This window comes from Neomonachus schauinslandi, chromosome 4 (genome assembly GCF_002201575.2).
Source record: "Neomonachus schauinslandi chromosome 4, ASM220157v2, whole genome shotgun sequence".
Lineage (NCBI taxonomy): Eukaryota > Metazoa > Chordata > Mammalia > Carnivora > Phocidae > Neomonachus > Neomonachus schauinslandi.
The window spans coordinates 42,962,183-42,981,800 of NC_058406.1; the positions used below are offsets into that span (position 1 = coordinate 42,962,183).

General features: G+C 53.6%; 1 protein-coding gene across 1 annotated transcript in view; it reads left to right on the top strand.

The window, feature by feature from the left end:
* The window catches only part of MROH7 (maestro heat like repeat family member 7), a 42,306-nt gene that overhangs the window by 11,035 nt on the left and 11,653 nt on the right, over positions 1 to 19,618 (top strand). Inside the window, exons 4-15 of the mRNA XM_021683937.1 lie at positions 725 to 804; positions 1,087 to 1,216; positions 3,273 to 3,368; positions 3,876 to 3,980; positions 4,191 to 4,326; positions 6,235 to 6,347; positions 6,711 to 6,887; positions 7,304 to 7,458; positions 9,675 to 9,813; positions 12,869 to 13,059; positions 17,518 to 17,655; positions 18,715 to 18,829. Of these exons, the coding sequence (XP_021539612.1) occupies positions 725 to 804; positions 1,087 to 1,216; positions 3,273 to 3,368; positions 3,876 to 3,980; positions 4,191 to 4,326; positions 6,235 to 6,347; positions 6,711 to 6,887; positions 7,304 to 7,458; positions 9,675 to 9,813; positions 12,869 to 13,059; positions 17,518 to 17,655; positions 18,715 to 18,829 (1,575 nt within the window). The remainder of the gene's footprint in view (positions 1 to 724; positions 805 to 1,086; positions 1,217 to 3,272; positions 3,369 to 3,875; positions 3,981 to 4,190; positions 4,327 to 6,234; positions 6,348 to 6,710; positions 6,888 to 7,303; positions 7,459 to 9,674; positions 9,814 to 12,868; positions 13,060 to 17,517; positions 17,656 to 18,714; positions 18,830 to 19,618) is intronic.

Consider the following 19,618-nt stretch of genomic DNA (forward strand, 5'->3'; position numbering starts at 1 on the left):
CCTGCATCCGCGTGCAAGCATGAGTGGGGGAGGGGCAAAGGGAGAGGGAGAAGCAGACTCCCCACTCAGCAGGGAGCCCAGTGCGGGGGCTCGATCCCAGGACTCTGGGATCAGGGCCCGAGCTGAAGGCAGATGCTTAAAAAATTGAGCCACCCAGGTGCCCCTATTTTTTATTTTTGAAGATTTTATTTATTTATTCGAGAGAGAGAGAGAGAGAGAGTGCATGCACAAGCTGAGGGAGGGGCAGAGGGAGAGAGAGAAGCAGACTCTGCACTGAGTGTGGAGCCCGATGCGGGGCTCGATCCCGGGACCCTGAGATCATGACCTGAGCTGAAGGCAGATGCTTAACGGACTGAGCCACCCAGGAGCTCCTAGGACAGTTTTAAGGAATTCAAGTGGACCCCCTTCAGGAGCCATTCATGGTGTTTTTTGCTTTGGGCCAGTCCACGGCTTAAATATACCTCCTTCCCACGAGGCTGCTGAAGCAGTTCTTGCTGGGGCCTAGGTGTGGGATGTGCTTGGTGGCCTTGAACTGAGCTGAGGACGGGGTTTGAGCCGTGAGCTGGCTCTCCCCACGGGAGGCCCTGCATGGTGTAGAGGTGGGGAGTTCTGTCCAGGCTGAGGGGCTGCCGCGGCCCGCGCCCTATGCGGAACAGTGCCCTCGGTCCTGGTGGTCTGCAGTGGCCTTGTCCCCTCATTGGCCCCTCTGTGATCCCCTGTCCAGAGGCAGATCCGGGAGGAGCCACTGGATTCCCTCTCAAGCACCGTCCGCTGGCAGGCCATGGAGACCCTGACCCAGCTGAGGTGTCCACAGCCCCCTCCCCGACCCCCAGCCCTTTCCCCTCTTCCCTGGGCTCCACCTGTCTCCTCTGGGGCCTGTCCTCAATGCCCCACCCACTCAGGTGCCTTTTCCTCTCCCCAGGCCCAGTCCTCCACACCCACTTCCCTCCTCCCCACCTCATCTTGCTCAGGCCATGCCCAGGCCCCCAGCTAGGTGCCCTCCTCCCAGCCCTGAATCCTTAGCTTCCTGCCTCTGGCCCCAAGGCCCCTCCCTCACTGAATGCCCTTGCTTTCTGTCTCCGCCAGTCACACCCAGCCCGTGCTGGGTGGGCAAGAAAGATCAGAGCTGGTGAACACGTGTGTGAAGAGTGTGTTCTCCCTCCCCTCTGTGCAAGCCATGCAGGAGAAAGACGAGGCCAAGGCTGAGGCCATACAGGTGAGTCCTCAGGGCCGTCAGTGTCCTTAGAGTAAGGTGCATTTCTGATCTCCCAGTGGGGAGAGAAAGAGCGTTCCAGAAGGTAGATGTGAATCTTCACACTCCTACTCCAAGCTGGATGAACTCACCTCTCCTGGCCTGAGCAGGCACTTGATAAATATTTGGTGAATGAGTGAATCTTCAGAATAAGGGATTGCTCATTTGGGGTGCTCTGTCCACTTGTGGGTCCTGCCCTAAGAGAGGGATGTGAGCACGTGTTGGCATGGCCAGCGGAGGTGGCCAGGAGTGGGAGGAGGAGGGCTGAGGACTGGGTGAGCTGGGGTGAGGCCTAGCTGGGGTGAGGGTAGAACCTTAAGGGGCTCCTGTGAGCGTCTTCCAACTCGGCAGGGTGGTCCCAGGAGAAGTGGGTAGAGGTGACCCTTAGTGTAGGATGTAGGGTCAGTGGGGGAGGTTTAGGGAGAGGAGTTTCAACCAGGAGGGAGGCACATTCATTCATCCTTTCATTCACTCCCAAACCACCAGGGGCTGGGGGATACAGTAGAGGGAGGGCAGGGGGGAGATGGACATTGTCAAAGAATCATACGAATAAATGCACATTTGCAGCGGTGGTAAATGTTGCAAGCAAGCCTAGAATGGGTGTCCTGGCCTAGGTGGGGGTCAAGGGTCATGGTGCTGCAGCTGAGAGGTTAAAGAAGAGCTAGTTAGCTGGTGGGGGAAGGGGGGATGGCAGAAGGAAGGGCATGCCAGGCAGAGGGAACAGCCTGTACAGTGGCCTGAGGCCAGTGAGAACATGGTGATGGCAAGGATGACAAGGGGGCGCTGTGGCTGGAGCGCAGGGGTCGAGGCAAGAGTGCTGGGAAGCGAGGCTGGAGAGCACTGGCAGCATGAGGGCTCTGGGTCCCGGGAGGGGGTGCACTGAGACAGGACCGGAAGGAAAGGTGGGGAATCCCTGCAGCCTGGGAAGAGAGCAGGCAGCCCTCTTGCAGTACCAGGCCCAGACAGCAGAGGTCAGTGCTGTGCAGCGATGGGCCAAGGATCGGAGGGAAGGAGGAGGTAGTTGGTAAGTGGGGCCTGCTTGGTGGTTGTGGTGTAACCCTGGTGTGCACAGACTGGGGAAGCCTGGACAGGGACAACCTGGGAGACAGACAGATGTGACGAGCTGGCAGAAGGAAAGGAGCCAGGGGACAGAGGGTCTTCCCAGAGTGGCTCAAACCCACTCTTCCACCTTGTGTATGTGTAATGCCTGCACCTTCCTAAGACTATTCTCAGACTGTGGTGTGGCTAAGGGAGCGGGAACCTGGGCAGGCGAGACATGGCTCCCTGCAGAGGCAACTTGGAAAATGTATTTGGGTCTAGGAGCAGCAAGTAAAAAAAGCATCCGAGAACTTCCCAGAGACGTTAATAAAAATAAGGCTGGCCCCCGCATTTATCTGGCTCTTAATTCCCCCACCCATCCCCTCATTCGTTCCTCACGACTCGAAGCCTCCTTGTCGTGGGAGCTGGGACAAGTGCGTCCTCATTTGCAAAATGAGAAAAACACTTTGAGGACAAAGGGATATGGTTGTGCGAATCACCAGGCACTGAGCTGGCCCATGGTAGAGTCTCAGTCAATGTTGGGGTTCCTCTTCCTCCTCCTTTAAGGTAGGAGTGCAGGGATAATAATCACCAATTTTTTTTTAAAGATTTTATTTATTTATTTGAGAGAGAGCGAGCGAGCACAGGAGGGGCAGAGGGAGGGAGAGAATCCCAAGCAGACTCTGCGCTGAACACAGAGCTTGACGCAGGGCTCAATCCCAGGACCCTGAGCCAAAACCAAGAGTCTGACACTTAACCGACTCTGCCCCCCAGGAGCCCCACTGATTTGTTGATAAGGAAACTGTAACCCATAGGGGGGTGGAATAATTTGTCCAATATCACACCTCAAGTTAGTCTCCGAGGTGGGGCCACAAAGCAGCTCTCATGGGTCCGAATGCTCGTCCCCTGACCCATAGCAGGGGGTGCAGGCCGGGTCTGCTCCAGAAGCCTCCTAGTGGCTTGGTCCTCCTCCTGTCCACAGACACTTTACCGTCAGACCCTGGAAGCCCTGCAGACACTGCTCAACGCCCTCTTTGTGGAGGACCCCACTCCTGCCGGGCTGAAGAGCATCTTGGAGGTGTGGGGGCAGGAAGGAGCACCAGGGCAGAGGGGAAAGAACAGGCTCCAGAGCGGTGGGGAGGCTGTGCCCAGAAGGAGTGGTTTGACTTCCAGATGTCACCTTTGCTAGTGTTCCACCCCTGGGTCCCTCTTACAGGCCCTGTTTCAAACTCCTGCCCCTTTGCTCTCTCCCTATCCCCCATGCTCCTGCTGTAGCAGCCCCCATGGCTTTGCCTTCTCCGTTCTCATCCCCCTCTCTCTCTCTCTTCTAGTCTCATGACTCTCCACCTATCATCTCTCTCCTCTCTGACCTTCCTCCTCCCTCTGGTCTTCCAGTCCTAGCCTCAGCTTCTGGACCCCATGTCTCCCTATGCTCCTGGAGGAGGGGGAGGAGGGGGGCTGTGGACTGTTGCCTTTATGCCCTCCTGGAAGCTTCCTGCTGACTGGTGAAGGCTGACCTGCCCACCCAGGCAGCAGAAGGCTAGCCTCCAGCCTGTGGCTCTGAGTCTCGCCCTTGTCCTCACAGCCCCTGGGGCCCTGGATGAACTCCGGGAAGGCCCATGAGCGAGCACGGGCTGTGAACAGCAATGTCTCTGTGTTGAACCACACGCTTCTGACCCTGCCTTTCTTTGTGAGTGGCCCCTGGGAGGGGAGGACACTCTTAGGGAGAATCTTCTTGGCTCTAAGGGAGCCGGTGTATCTGTCCCGAGGTTCCCAGGTGGTCCTCATCATCTTCAGAGGGCTCTCCTATCGGGGCCAGACCATCCAGCTCTGTTCACTAATTACTGTATAATAGTATTGAACCTATAAGACTCAGTCTCTGAAGTTATGACACAAACAGATGACCTCGGGGTTCCCGGCGCTGGGGCTTCTGCTGGGGAGGCTCATCCTTCGCATCGGGGATCCTGATGAGGAGATTGGCCGGAAGGCTCTGGACGGCATCATCATCCTCTACACCATCCTGGAGCTCCAAAAACGTAAGCTCTTTGGAGTGCCTCTGAGGCAAGCCTTCTGAGTAGGTGCTCAGCCTAGGAATGGACTAGAGCCTTGGCAGCAAGATACGGGGAGAAGGTGGAGGAGCCAGCGAAGTGTCTGTTGGGGTCTGCAGAAGCCAGTGTGAAGCCTCAGTCCCCACAGACCCAGAGGACAGAGGCGACAAGCAAACCTATTTTGATTTAAGCAGTCCTTCCATCGGAGCCCCTCCTCATCCTTCCAAGTGTAATCTGTGACTCTCACTGTCCCATTCCTGTGACAGCCCCACGCACATGCAGGCGTGCTGGCCCTAATGTGCCGAGAGCAGGGAATTTGTCACCGCTGCATTCCCACGGTCTAGCCCTGGGCCTGGGCACAGGTGGGTGCTCAGTGAATGTTTACTGAGTGAATGAACAAAGAACAGGGCCCACGTTAGAATCTGGAGCGGCTACAACGTGTAGACGCAGCATTAGGGAGCTGGGGACGGGCAGTGGGCTCACCGGCATCGGGCTGGTACTGTGCCGTCTCGGCAGCTACCTGCTCCTTCCTTTCTCCGCGGTCCCAACCCTGCCCAGGCCCTTGGCATGTTGTTTAAACTTCCCTGGCTCCGGAGGCCGAGTGACCTGGCAATCTGAAATCGCAGTTAACCGGCTATCCTGTGTTTTATCTGGTGACCCCAGACCCACCCTGTTAGACTCTCAAGGGTGAAGTGGTTTGTCCAGACCCCCTGAGTGGAGGGAGCAGCAAAGCTAGGCTTTGATCTTGGGTCTCTCTGATTCCAGGTCTCAAGCTTCTTTTCTTTACAGATAACCCACACACTTGGTCCATAGGGTCCCTCTGTCTCGATGGCCCTTTCTTGTGTTTATGTCTTGCGTACCCCAGGGGATCCAGGCCAGGCCGCAGTCAGGCCTTAGGAAATGAGCCTAAAAGGTGTTTCCTTCAACAGAAAATATGAAGCCACCTTGTGCCAGGTCTATTCCAAAGGCACTGAAAACAGCAATGAAGTTAAATAATCCTCCCTGTTGAGCTGCCCTTCTCATTGTCAGGAGACAATGAGCAAAATAAACAAGTGATACATATAGTGAAGTCAGATAACGAGCACTTAAGAAAACAAATCAGAAAAGGGGGTCTGGGAAGGCCAGGTAGGGGGGTTGCAATTTAAAGAGGTATCACCGAACACCCACCAGAAAGCAGAAATCAAACCAACAGCTCACTGGTGGGATGCGGACCCACGAGAACTCTCGTGCACTGCTGGTGGGCACATAGTTGGGCCCGACGGAAAACCATTTGGCAGCATCCCCTGAGGCTGACCCGATGCCTACCCTAGGACCCGGCAAGTACGCTCCTGGCTACATACCCAACACATGTGTACATACATTCACCAAAAGGCATGGACTAGGCATACCAGAATGTTCATAGCAGCACCAATAGCTGGACGTGACCCAAAGGTCCATCAGAAGTAGGAGAGAGACATAAATTGTAGTGTATTCCCACCATGGGAAATGATGCAGCACCACGAACCCATGAGTCAATGCTACCTGCAACAGTGGATGAATCTCCCCCACATAACGTTGAGGGAAACCCAGGCACACAGGAGAACATGCCACATAAAGTCCAATAGCAAGAAATCTAACCTGTGGGTTTAGGAGTCAGAACAGTGGTTACCTGGGTGGGGGAGGGGGCAGGGGACTGGAAGGGAGAGCAAAGAGGGGCCTCTGGGATGCTGATCATGTTCTGTTTCTTGATCATGTTCTGTTTCATGTTCAGGTGCTGGTTACCTGGATGTGTTCATTCCGTAAAAATGTACCAAGCTGGTTATCTATGATTTGTGTACTTCCTCCATCTGTGTTTAACAAAAAGTTAAAAAAAAAAAAATAGGGTGGCCAGGCCTCACTGAGGCTTTCTTCTTGCAGGATCCAGAGAGAAGGAAGAGACCAATAAGGAGGAGCTATATGAGAGCAACAAGCGATTCCTGGGGCCCTACAACCCTGTCAGCCCATGCCAGAATATTCTGCGCGTGATTGCGGTGACCGCCCGCTGCCCACCAGCTCGGGGTCTTCCTGGGAGCGGGGGAGAGGGGCAGTGCCAGCCCACCCTAATGTCTTCTCCCCCGCTTCCATCTTTCCAGGCTCAAGTCCCCTTTAAGGAAGCCTTCCCCAACCACACAGGCCCACCCTGAGTGCCCCCTCCTCCTCTGGTCCCTGCCCAGAAGCATGTTATCCCATTCTGGGGGCAGGGGCCATGTCTCCCCTTCTTCTGTGGCTCCTCCCCAAAGGGTTGGACCCCTGCAGAGTCTGCATGGCCTGCCCTGCTGACGTCTGCGTGTATCTGGTGGTGGCTCGCTTGGGGTCCGTCCACGGGTGTCTGTACCTCTGTGCCTTTGTTTCAGGAGTTTGGAGACTTCCTGGGACCCCAGCAGATAAGGGACCTGTTGCTAGCAGCCCTGGAAGGCTTGAAAGGCAGCTCAGAGGCCCGGGGGAAGGACTCTGGGGAGATGATGCAGCTGGCCTCAGAGGTCACGCTCAGCTCAGTGCTGGAATGGTACCGCCACAGGGTGCTGGAGGTGGTAAGGCTCCCTGGGGGCAGGGCTGAGCCGGGACAGCCCCCAGGGATGAGACCAGCCATCTGGCAGTGGCAGGGTGGGGGGTGCGGGAGCCCCTAGCACTGGGGCGGGCAAGGGTGGTGGTGGCTGAGTTCTAGGTGCCTCCTACTTGCGGGTGAGGAAGAACTCACTTACTGATCTGGGCGGGGGTGGGGAAGGCAGTGAGGACCATTGGCTGGCTCCCAGGGAAGGAGCAGGTGCGCTGCTGCCCGCCCCCTCATCTGTCTCTTGTTGCCTCCTCTCTCTCTCATTCTCCCCCCTGCCCCTCTATCCTGCCACCCCCACCTCCTTCCTCCTCCCCTCTCCCTGCTCTCCCATGCCTGCCTTGGCTTCTCCAACTGGCCGCCTGGTTGCTCACGGCCACTCTGGCTGTGCCCCAGATCCCAGAGATCATGCAGGGCATCTACGTGCAGCTGAACCACATCCAGGAGCCGCGGGCCCGCGAGGTGGCCCTGCTGCCCGTCTCCCTCCTGGCCAGCTCCTTCATGACCGAGGTGGTTGTGGCCCTGCTCATGTGCCCCCTCCCGCTGGACAGGTACCAACGGAGGGGGTCCCGCCACCATACCTCAGAGGGTTGGAGCAGCCCCCATCCTGGGCTGGGAACCTGTCCTCCCACCCAGAGCAGGCCCTGGCCCTCCCAGCTGGCCCCTTTTCCGTACGGTCTGTGGTGCTTATGACAACCATTAAGCACTTCCGAAGCAACGCTGGGTGTCTGAATGCAGAGCATTAATCCCTTCCCTCAGTACAACAACCCCACTCTGCAGATGGGGAAACTGAGGTGAAGTTCCTTGTCCTCGGCACCCAGTGAGCAAGCAACAGGATGAGGACCTAAACTCAGATTTGACCAGCTCCAAGCCCAGAGCCCTAAGGAGGCCATAGAAAGGAGGCCTGAGTGTTGGTCCTGACTCTGCCTCCAGCTGTTGTGTGGTCTTGGGTAGTTCACCTGCCCTCTCTGGGCTTCACTTTCCTCCAAAGGCAAAAGGGGGAAATACTCCCTGCATGCTTCCCACTCCAGATGGCTGCTTGTGACAAGCAATGTAGCCAGCTAAGCTGAGTGCCTGCCCAGGGCTGGATGGTGCGGGAGGATGCCCCCTGCTCTCAGCCTTAGGGGAGCTCGTGGTCTGACGGGCAGAGGGCACTGTGGCCAGAGAGACCGGACTGACTGCTCCAGCCTCCCAGCCCAGGAAACACTCCCACGTCTTTGAATGAGCAGAACAAGGCAGCAAGTATATGGCCCACACCTTCAGATAGTTGTACGAGAGTGCATGCAGAATCGTGCCGAGCTGGGTGATGAGCTATGCTTCTAGTAGGGGACAGTTGGCGTCACTCATAGAGGCCAGGGAGACTAGCTGGGAAGGTGAGGGCCAGGGGACACGTCCCCGTGCTCCCACCTGGAAGAATTTCACCCTTTCTGGCCCCCACTACCCCCCACCCCCCAGAGGGTTTCTTCTTGGAATCACCAAACCTTCAGACTCACAAGACTGGCAGGGCCACACCTGACATTGGAGTTGCTCAGGCCGTAGGACAGAGCAGGGGCAGGGGCTCCTCCTCCCAGGAGTCCTTGCGGCAGCCCATGCAGCAGGCCAGACAGAGCCGGGACAAGATGGAAGGAGGCCCAGCTCTCAGGTGCCACGCCGGTGCTTGCGTGAGCCCGAGAGAGATGGCCTCCTACCATCTTGTGCCCGGGATGCCCTAGTCTTCCCTCTGGGCTTAAGAGCTGGACTCTTGGGCCTCCCTGGTGAGAGGGGTAGGGGCTGCCCTGGCTGAAATGTCTCCTAAGAACTGCTCTCTCTTACAAAAGATCTGCAGACTTTGCTTCTGGGGTCCCCACGGGGACAAGCCCAGTCCCAAGAGCCACTGCTCCCTGGGAAGCTCAATGCTACAGCGTCCTCTTCGGTTCTTATAGTTAATTTATAGTTCCTCCCAGCCCAGATGCAATTTACCAATTGGGTCATTTTTACCATAGGCAATGTTGCCTAGCAACATAGTTGACATACTATCTATATCAGGTTTCCAGGGGAACAGAGTTAGCAAGTTAATGGAAGGTTCAAATGCTCATGCAGAGGGGCAAGGGGTTCCGTTAACCCTTTCATGCACCACTGGCCTCTCAGTGCTCTCAGTTCCGCACAGTCGATAGGAATGCCCACAGGCTGGGGCTGGCTGGCCCAGAGGCTTTCCCCTGCCTGGAGTACTGCCTTGTATGGGGACAGGTGCAGGCACTTCTTGATATTATGTGACAAATGTAAGGTCCAGGCCCCAAAGGGCCCCCTGATATAGAGGAATGACCACCGGCTTTGAAGGCACCAGACCTGGTCACTTCCTGACTCTGCAGCTCATTAGCTGTGATGTCTTGGACAAATGATCTCACCTCTCTGAGCCTCAACTCCGCATCTGTAAAATGGGAATAATAACCCACCTTGAGGGTCATTTGAGAGTTCAGTGAACTTGAATGTCTTGAATATCTTGTTCACATCTATACGTCCAGAGATTTGCCTAGTGCCTGGGGTACAGCAGATGCTCCATATTTGCTGAATAAATTGTGTATAAAGCACATGGCATGATACCTGGGAAATAGGGTTTTCAATAATTGTTAGCCCCCTGCCTCTTAGAGAGTGTCTTCTGGACCATTCCTCACTGGCACACATGGAATTTTGATGGCATCTTCCCTTCTGCTTCCCCAAACCACTGGGAGGCAGGGTGGCCCCAGCACCCTGGTCCCCACTAACCATCTCCACCCTCCCGCCCCCCCAGCAATGGCGCAGAGATGTGGCGGCAGCTGATCCTGCGCAAGCCCAGCTGTGATGTCCGAGACCTCCTGGACCTGCTCCTGACCAGCCTGAAGGAGAAGCCCTTCACCAAGAAGGGCCGGGCCTCCATCGTGCCCCTCGCGGTGAGCACCCGCCTCGCCTACCCCCTGGCTGCCCTGTCCTGCGCTCCCTGTCCTCCCCTCCTGCGGAGCTCAGCATGCCCAGCTTCTAGTGCCCTGCTCTGCCAGGGACTAGTCATGTGGCTTGGGCTCTTGTCTCCGGGCTCTTGTTTCTGACCCACTGGATGCCACGATGCTACTGCTTACAGGGAAGGGGGCAGTCCGGGAGGGGGACTCACAGACCTGGGTCTGAGAACAGGCTTGGCTACGGGTACTAGTTTGTGACCCAAGCAAGTCACTTCTCCTCTCTGAGGCTCAGCCCCTGCGTCTGTAAATGGAATGATAATGAGGAGATTTGGCTTATGTGGTGGTCGTGAAGATAAAATGAGGTACCTCATTCATTCATTTAGTGACAGAACATGTTTACATGCTCTCTGCCAGGCTCCGAGCTCAACCCTGGGAACACAGAGGGAAAGGCGGTTCTGACTGCAGGAAGGTGACTGGGTAGAGGGACAGATTTCTCTCTGCCTCTGTCACTGTCATCCTGGCCCTAGCCAGCTGGATAATACCCCTGCTCATCTCCCTGCTTCCACTCCAGCCCCTCCAACCTGTACCACAGCCAAAAAATCTTTGAGAATGCACATCTGCTCTTCTCAATCCCCTCAATGGCTTCCCATGCCCCTTGAGAATAACACAGTGTTCCTACCTGTGTTGCAAGGCCCTGAGCCCCTCTCGGGCCTTACCACACTCCATGGTCCCTCTTACTTGCGTGGCTCCAGCCTTGTTCTTTGTCAGAAATTCATACACACCATGCTCTCTCTGTCACAGGGCCTTTGCACATGTAGTTCCCTCTCTTGACTGCTCTCCGCTAACCTAACTTCTACTCATCCCTCAGCTCTCAACTCAAGCATCACCTCCTCAGGGAAGCCCTCTCTTATCTCCCTGACATGATCAAATCTGTGCATATTACACTCTGCTTCACATACTTTATCTTGGAGGAGTTTACCCCAGTTGTGATTTGATTTGACACCAATTTGTGGGGTCATTTGAGTAATCTGTGAGATGCATGGATTCAGTGCCTGAGCCTCTTTTGCTCACCGTGATATCCTCAATGTCTGACATATACCGGGCACATAGTAGATGCTCAAAAAAAGTTTTGTTGGACTGATTTGCTTATTCAACAGCATTAATTGAGCACCTACTATGTGCCAGGCAAGCTCATGAATTCTGGGGATTCAGCAGAGAGCAAGACATTCGGGTGGAGGGAAGCGAATAAAGGCGGGTGGGGGCATGGGTGGTAATAGGTTTACAGAGGAGGACACTTACTCAGTTATATCCCAGGCCTTAGCTAAGGTCACAGAGCTAGTGAGTGGTGGGGCCAGGGCTCAAGCCCAGATCTCCTACTTCTGAATCCTGTGCTTCACCACTGGGTCTCTCTGCCTCTCTCCCCCAGCACTGAGGTCTACAAATAAGGCATGAGCCTCCATTCTTTCCCTGATTTGGTCATTCATCCTCTCCTCTCTCAATCAGTGTGCGTTAGTGTATTCTTGAGTCACTCATTTGTGCTTTTGTTCAAGTACAGTTTGAGCATAGATACAGCCCGGACTAATTTTTATCTCATGGTGTTGATAAACAATGTGAGCAAGATTGAGCCAAGAGCAGAGCCCCATGGCACATCACTAGAGACTTTTCTCTACAGCACAGACTGTGTTTTTTGGATACAATCATTATCTTTGGTTTACTGAAAAACGTAAAGGCTTTGAGTCCAAGAGGTTCATCTTAGCTCTGCCACTGCCTCACTATATAATCTCAGTCAATCACTTCCCCCTCTCTAGCCTTGGTGTTTTGATCTGTAAAATGGGCGGTAATGAGTCCTGCCTTGTCTATCTTCCCTTTTCAGAAGAGTGAAATAGTGTGTGTGAAAGGGCTTCCTAGGCTGTAAAGTATAAATAACTACCATTCATCATTCTCATCCAGCCCTCATTGTGTCACTTATTTCCCTGGGAACATGCCGTGGGCTCTGTCACTTCACAGTCATGCTCTTCCCTTGGGCCAGCAGCATGGGAGCACAGATCTTGGTCACTTCTTTGTAAAGCATTCTCACCTCTCCCCTCATTCACTCTCCACCACACCTGTGGGGCTGGCGGGATGAGGACCGTTGACCCCCCCCTTGACAGGATGAATGAATCTGAAGCCCAAAGAGGGCCAGGGAGTGGTGGGGCCAGAATGAGCTATCCAATCTCGTGACCCCAGCTCATCATCTCCCCCGCCCCCCGCCCCTGCACTGTCCTCCTGCCAGTTAGAGAGGCCTTGGTGGGCGGGGCGGGAGGCAGGCCCAGGCCAGGACCAGAGATGAATGGCAGGTGGAGAGGTTGGACGGTGAGCACGTCGGGTCCCAGGGAGCATGGTGGGCCAAAAGCCAATAAAGCCAAATTCCCGGGACTTGGGACAGCTGGTGTGGGGAGTCGTGGAGAGAAAAGGCAGGGAGTGATCAGTAGGCATGGAGCGCCAGAGTCCAGGGCTGGGCCTCCCTGGCTCCCACTCAAGGCTGGGATTTGTTTCTCTTGGTTGCTGGGCACCAGGGGAGGCAGTGAGGGCGGCCTGGTTTAATGGCCCAAAGCGAGGGGACAACTGGTGCCCCATCATGGTCTCTGTGCCTGTGTTATGAAGGAGGAAGAGGCAGGGCATGTGGAAGCTGGTGTCTGAAAGCCAGGGTTCCAGTCCCAGCTCTGCTCCCAAGGGCCAGGTGACCAGGGCTAAGTGCTTTCACCCCTCTGAGCGAGTCTCCTCACCTGCGCAATAGGATCAAGACTCCACCTCACAAAAGGTGGGAGAGGAGCCCTCCATCCAATTCTTCCAGGGTTGTGTCAACACAAAGAGGCAGGCCCTTGTTCTGGTGTAGGGCTCACCCACAGAGCCAGGAGTTGGGGTGCGGTGGCGGGGCGGGGGGCGCGGTGTGGGGAGATCTGGGCTCTACCAGTTTGAGCCAGAGAAGAGCAAAGATCCAGGTCCAACCTTCTAGAGAAGCAGCCTGGGCCCCTGCCAGGAGCCTCCAGCCAGCCCCCTGCTCTGCCCCCAGGCAGCCAGCGGCCTGTGTGAGCTCCTGTCGGTCAACAGCTGCGTGGGCCGCGTGAGGCGCATTTACCCCCAGCTGCTCCTGGCCCTGCTCATTCAGGTCCATTACCACATCGGTCTCCACCTGCCTAGCCGCATGGCTTTCCGCAAGGACGCCAAGAAGGACACTCAGCCTTCCCTCTTCGTACCCGTGCGGTATGTCCTGCTGTCCCTGGCTGGGGGAGGGCCACGAAGCAGGGGCCCTTCCTAAAATCTTGAGGGCAGTCAACCGGTAGAAATTAGCTTTGGGACTAAAAGAGAAAACAGTAGCACATTTTTAGGAGAGCCAATAATTTGCACAATAGCTACTTGGTGTGTGTGTCAGGCCTGCCTGGTGCTGGACAACAGCAATGAATCAGCCTTCCCCCAAGGAGCTCACAATTTCATGTTTCCTCCTCCCTCCCTAGACATATTAATTTGTATTAGATTTGTATCCAAGGTCCACCTTTTATTTTATTATTTATTTTTTATTATGCTCAGTTAGCCACTGTATAGTACGTAATTAGTTTTTTTTTAAATATTTTATTATTTATTTGACAGAGAGAGACACAGTGAGAGAGGGAACACAAGCAGGGGGAGTGGGAGAGGGAGAAACGGGCTTCCCGCGGAGCAGGGAGCCCGATGCGGGGCTCGATCCCAGGACCCCGGGATCATGTCCTGAGCCAAAGGCAGCCGCTTAACGACTGAGCCACACAGCCACCCCCGTAATTAGTTTTTGATGTAGTGTTCAGTGACTCATTAGCTAAGTATACCACCCAGTGCTCATCACAACACGTGCCCTCCTCAATACTCCTCACCCTGTTACGCCCCCCCCCCCGCCCCACCCTCTGAGACCCTCAGATTGTTTCCCGGGTTCCATAGTCTCTCATGGTTCATCTCCCTCTCTGATTTCTCCCCCTTTGGATTTCCCTCCCTTCCCCTATGGTCCTCTGTGCTATTGTTTATGTTTCACATATGAGTGAAACCATATGATAATTGACTTTCTCTGCTTGACTTATTTCACTTAGCATAATCCCCTCCAGTTCCATCCATGTCAATGCAAATGGTGGGTATTCATCGTTTCTGATGGCTGAGTAATATTCCATTGTATATAAGTATCACATCTTCGTTATCCATTCATCTGTTGAAGGGCATCTTGGCTCCTTCCACAGTTTGGCTATTGTGGACATTGCTGCTATGAACATTGGGGTGTGTGTGCCCCTTATTTTCACTACAACTGTATCTATGGGGTAAATACCTAGTAGTGTAATTGCTGGGTCGTAGGGTAGCTCTATTCTTAACATCTTGAGGAACCTCCATACTGTCTTCCAGAGTGGCTGCACCAGTTCGCATTCCTACCAACAGTGTAAGAGGGTTCCCCTTTCTCCACATCCTCGCCAACATTTGTTGTTTCATTTTGTTAATTTTTGCCATTCTAACTGGTATAAGGTGGTATCTCATTGTGGTTTTGATTTGTATTTTCCTGGTGGCTAGTGATGTTGAGGATTTTTTCATGTGCCTGTTAGCCATTTGTATGTCCTCTTTGAAGAAGTGTCTGTTCATGTTTTCTGCCGATTTTTTGACTGGGTTATTAGTTTTTGACTGTTGAATTTGAGAAGTTCTTTATAGATCTTGGATATCAGCCCTTTATCTGTAATGTCGTTTACAAATATCTTCTCCCATTCCATGGGCTGCCTCTTTGTTTTGTTAACTGTTTCCTTTGCTGTGCAGAAGCTTTTTATCTCGATGAAGTCCCAAAAGTTCACTTTTGCTTTTGTTTCACTTGCCTTTGGAGACGTGTCTTGAAAGAAGTTACTGTAGCCAATGTCGAAGAGGTTACTGCCTATATTCTCCTCTAGGATTTTGATGGATTCCTGTCTCACATTGAGGTCTTTTATTTTATTATTTTATTTTTTAAGTGGACTCCATGCTGGGCTTGAACTCACGACCCTGAGATCATGACCTGAGCTGAGATAAAGAGTCAGATACTTAACCGACTGAGCCACCCAGGTGCCCCTCACCATTTTATTTTTAAATATTAACCCGTATAGATAATATATGCACATGGGTAAAAATCTCAGAAGGCATTAAAAGTGAGTCTCCTTTCCTCTCCTTACCCAGTGAGCCTCCCCAGAACAACCAGGTTCTTTCATACCCTTCCACAGGTGGTTGATATAGAGATAAGCACATGTTTCTGTTTCTATTTTTACACCAATAGTAGCGTACTTTACAGTTACACACTTTTGCTTTTAGCATATACTATATCTTAGGAGAACATACATATAGAGCCGCCTCATTATTTTTAATAGCCACTGAGTGGAATTCCAATGTACCATAATTTATTTAGCCAGGATCCTCTTGGTATAGGTACTTTGCACTTACAGACAAAGCTGCAGTGAGTTCGTTTATATGTCTTTATGCACACATGTGATTGTACAATGTAAGACAAATTCCTGAAAGGAGACTGGGCTCACTGAAGGGTTTCTGCATTTTAATAGTGAGCTGGGACAGGGATATGTGGTAGAAAATATTCTTGACCAGTGAATGATGAAGGGGAAAATGGAGTACCCCCTCAAGCAGCCAGTTTGCCACATGGCCTCCCCCAGAGGTCACTGCATCAGGAGGGTGTGAGAATGGCCGTCTCCCACACCTTGGCCAGCACAGTGGAACAGAAGATGTTTATATCTTCACTGATCTGAAAGTTGAAAAAAAATGCTGTCATTTTAGTTTGATTTTCTCTTATTATGATTGAGGTTGAGGTTGAAATGCCCTTCCTGTTTTCTTTTTTTAAAGGTTTTATTTATTTGAGAGGGAGAGAGCGAGTGCATGCGTTAGCGGGGGAGGAGCAGAGGGGGATGCAGAGGGAGAGAGAGAATCTCAAGCAGACTTTGTGCTGAGCATGGAGCCGCATGCGGGGCTCCATCTTACCACCCTGAGATCATGACCTGAGCCAAAACCAAGAATGGGATGCTTAACCATCTGAGCCACTCAGTGCCCCTGTGTTTCCTTTTCTGTGAGCAACATTTGCTCAATTTTATATAGGACTGTTGAGATTTTTTTTGTGTTAATTTCTAAGAGCTTTTTATATATTAATATAAATATATATAACATATATATATTTACATATATATGTTAACTCTTTGTCACGTGTATTCCACTTAACCAGTAACTATTTTATGGTCTTTGCCATTCAGAAGGTTTAAGTTTGTATGCAGTCGAGTTTCTCAGTCTTTTCTTCTTTGGCTTCTATTGTGTGGGATGCTCAGGGAGGCACACTTGGAGGGGCTGAGGGCAAGCAGTTGCAAGGCTGGGCTTGAAGTCAGAACATCTCAGATTTGGGTGCTGGTTCCATCATTTGGGCTTTGTCCTTTGGGTAAACCACTTTAACCTCTTGGAAGCCTGGTGTGCTTGCCCATGAAATGGGGTAAGTGATTCCTGCCCCACAGGTATGTTGTAAGGACCAAATAGGACCCCGCCTCCCAGTGGGACACCCCGTACCAAGGCCATGGCACCACCTCTGACTCCCCTGGCGCTTGTGAGGGTGGAGAAGCTTGCAGAGTGGGCGTTTGGGGGAGCCATAGGGCCTGCACCACACCCATAACCTTCCTCCCCACACTGTCACCTCCGCCTTTTTACAAAGCAGCGCAGACCTTGTCTGGGGCTCCTAGAGGTATATCTCTGGGAGTGGGGTGGGGAGGAAGGAAGATGGGTAGGGTCATTTGTGTTAAAATTTGGAGCCCGATCAAGGAAATGGTGGAAGAGTGGAGTGACCTAACTAGGAATGATGCGGCACTGTGTCCAAAAGCTTTAGCCTGATTCCGAGTTCCTCAGCTGCACACACCGGGAGCGGGTGGGTGAGGTCTGGGTAAAAGCTGCGACTGTCTGAAACCTCTAAGTCACGTCACTGCCTGTGAGTTCCTGAGCCCAGAGCTGTCCCCAAGCCAGGTGGTGAGAAGGTGACCGGCTGCCCCTGGAGATGGGGACACACTGGGAGAGGAGGGTGGTCAAGTCACAGAGGAGAACATTACACAGGTGGCTCATTTGGTCTTAGTTAAAGGTGCTGATGCTTGACATGGAAGGTAGAACCTTCCTTCTCCTAATGAAAACATGTAAATCTTAGCTTAGCTATTCAGCCAGTTTTTGTGGGGAAGGGAATAGGTGGGGGAAGGGAGAGTCGGGGAGGGCAAGCTCCAGGCTCTTAGGGTGGGCAACACCTGGAGCCTGCCTCCCTCTCTCCCTCCCTGGGTCTTTGAGACATATGCTGTCAGTTACAGTCCTGGACCAGCAAAGTCAGACACACACACACACACACACACACACGCACGCACGCCCCGGGGTGCTGGGGAGGCCTGGCTCCAACCTCTCCCTCCAGGGAAAGAGACTCAGGAGAAAAGGGAGGATGAAGCACCATTTGGCAGAATTTTGCCTCTGTTGACTCTCTTTCTCAAAGCCAATAATAATTTTTTAAAAGCCGCTTTTGGTGGATACACCGATGACTGCTCCCTCACCATCAGCCCGGCCCAGAGAAGCTTGTCTGTCCAGATGGGAGCTGGCCAGATGGGAGGCTGGCTGGAGGGAGGCCCGGCCCGCAGGGGGGCGGGGGGGCATGAGGTCTCAGCCCCCTCATCTCAGCAGCTGGGTGGTCAAAGTGGTGAAAACCCTGCTGCTGAGGATGGGCTGCTCGTATGAGGCCACCTTTCTGGAGGACCAGGGCGGCTGGGAACTCCTGGAGCAGGCGGAGAACCACCACCGGGGAGTGTCCCTGCTGGCCAGGTGAGGCTGGGACAGCAGCGCGCAGGGGGTGGGCAGAGGGAGAGATTTGGTTTGCATCCCTCTCTGGGCAAGACCCTTCCCTCAGTCCATCACCTCTTCTAAGCGGCGGGGTATGGTCTGCCTCGGTGGGTGGCCGCACCCTCTGTGGGACAGTGCTGGCACCTGCAGGGCACTTAGCTTCCCTACGTATGGGGGACTGTATGGGGACCTTAGTTCCTACACTCATACAGACATGGGGGCATAGCCGAGTAGTTCAGTGTGGCCTTGGGGCTGGTTGGCCTGTGTCCGAGTCCCAGCCCACCACCTCTCAGCTGTGTGACCCAGGGCAAGTTCTTGCCCCTCTCTGTGTCTCAGTTTTCCCCTCAGTCATGTGGAAATAATAATAGGACCCATCTCCAGGGTTTAGGATGAGGGTTAAAGTACTTTAAACAGCCCCTGGTATATGGGAAGGGCTCAGCACAGGTTAGCTTTCACAGGTTATGCTGACTGGTGGGGCAGGGATTATCAGCCCACATTTTGCACAGCAGGATGCCAAGGACCAGAGAGGGACAGCTGTGTATCAAAGGTCACACAGCCAGGAAGTGGCAATGCTGGGAGATGACCTGCTGACCCAGACCGGGGTCTTCCCTCGCCCCCATACACAGCCTCCCATGGGGTTGGGAAGGGGCACCTCGATTCCGATGATGTGGCTCCTGCAGGAACAGTCTTTTCCTTAACCTTGCACCCTGAGTGCCCAGGATGGTGCTGTCCCCAGGGGTCTCAGGACACAATTGCATTTATTGAGCACCTACTATGCTCTAGGCATTGTGCAAAGAGCTGTATGCTCTGCGCTCTTGGGCAAGCTTTTCCACTCTGAGCCTCAGGTTCCCCATCTGTAAAACAAAGCAGTTAAACTAGATGGCCTCTGAGGTCCTGTCCAGATGGGAAATCCTGGAAACCCAGGAACCCCGGTGCCTCTGACTTGCTCAGACTTTAGGGTATCAGGCCAGGCCCTCCTACCCCCTAGCAGGTCCCCTGGGGCTGGAGAGCCTGAGGCTGCTCACCCTTCCTCACCCCCAGGGCCATGGTTCACTACTCGTGTCAGGAGCTGTGCCGCATCCTCTACCTGCTCATCCCACTCCTGGAGCGAGGCGACGAAAAGCACAAGATCACTGCCACCGCCTTCTACGTGGAGGTACTGAGCGGGCAGCGGGCCGCGGGCCGCGGGCCCTGGGCGAGGCTCCTCTCCGGCCTCCCTGAGCACACACCTCAGTTCACATTACCGGTCATTTCTCCTGTGCGAACAGTACTTAAAAATGGAGAGTTTGGGATCTCCCATTTGCTCCTCCTCTCTCCACCCCTTCACCCCATTCTACTCTTTCCAGACTCCCCCCGTGCCCGGGCAAGCCCCAACCTTTGCTGGGCACTGCCATGTGCTGAGCGCCAGACTAGAGATACAAGGTTGGAGGTACAAATATGAAATTGACTCTGCCCAGCCCTCAAGGAATTCTCAGTGTGACAGGGAAGCCCGAGGATGTCCCAATTATGAAATGGGGTGCCATGGAGTTACTTGTGCTCTGATGGGGACAGTCCACGCTGTGGTGGGAGAACAGGAGACTTGTGGTGGTGGTGGTGGCGGGAGCATCAGGGAGGGCTTCCTAGAGGAAGTGACATCTAAGCTGAGTTGAGTGTGTGGAGGGTACTAGGGGGTGCTGGGAGAGATGAATCAGGAGGTTGGTAAGGGTCAGACCCAGAAGAGGAGACCCACCAGCAATAATAGCTGAGCGGTTACTATCTTCCAGGCACGTTCTTAGAGTTTTACCCATATTGATTCATTTAATCCTCATAATAATCCTATGATGCAGATGCCATTTCATCCCCCATTTTAGAAGAGGAAACTGAGGCACAGATTTAAATCCATTTTCCAAGGCCACGCAGCTCATAAGTGGCAGACTCAGGATTCAAACCCAGACTCTTGGGTTCT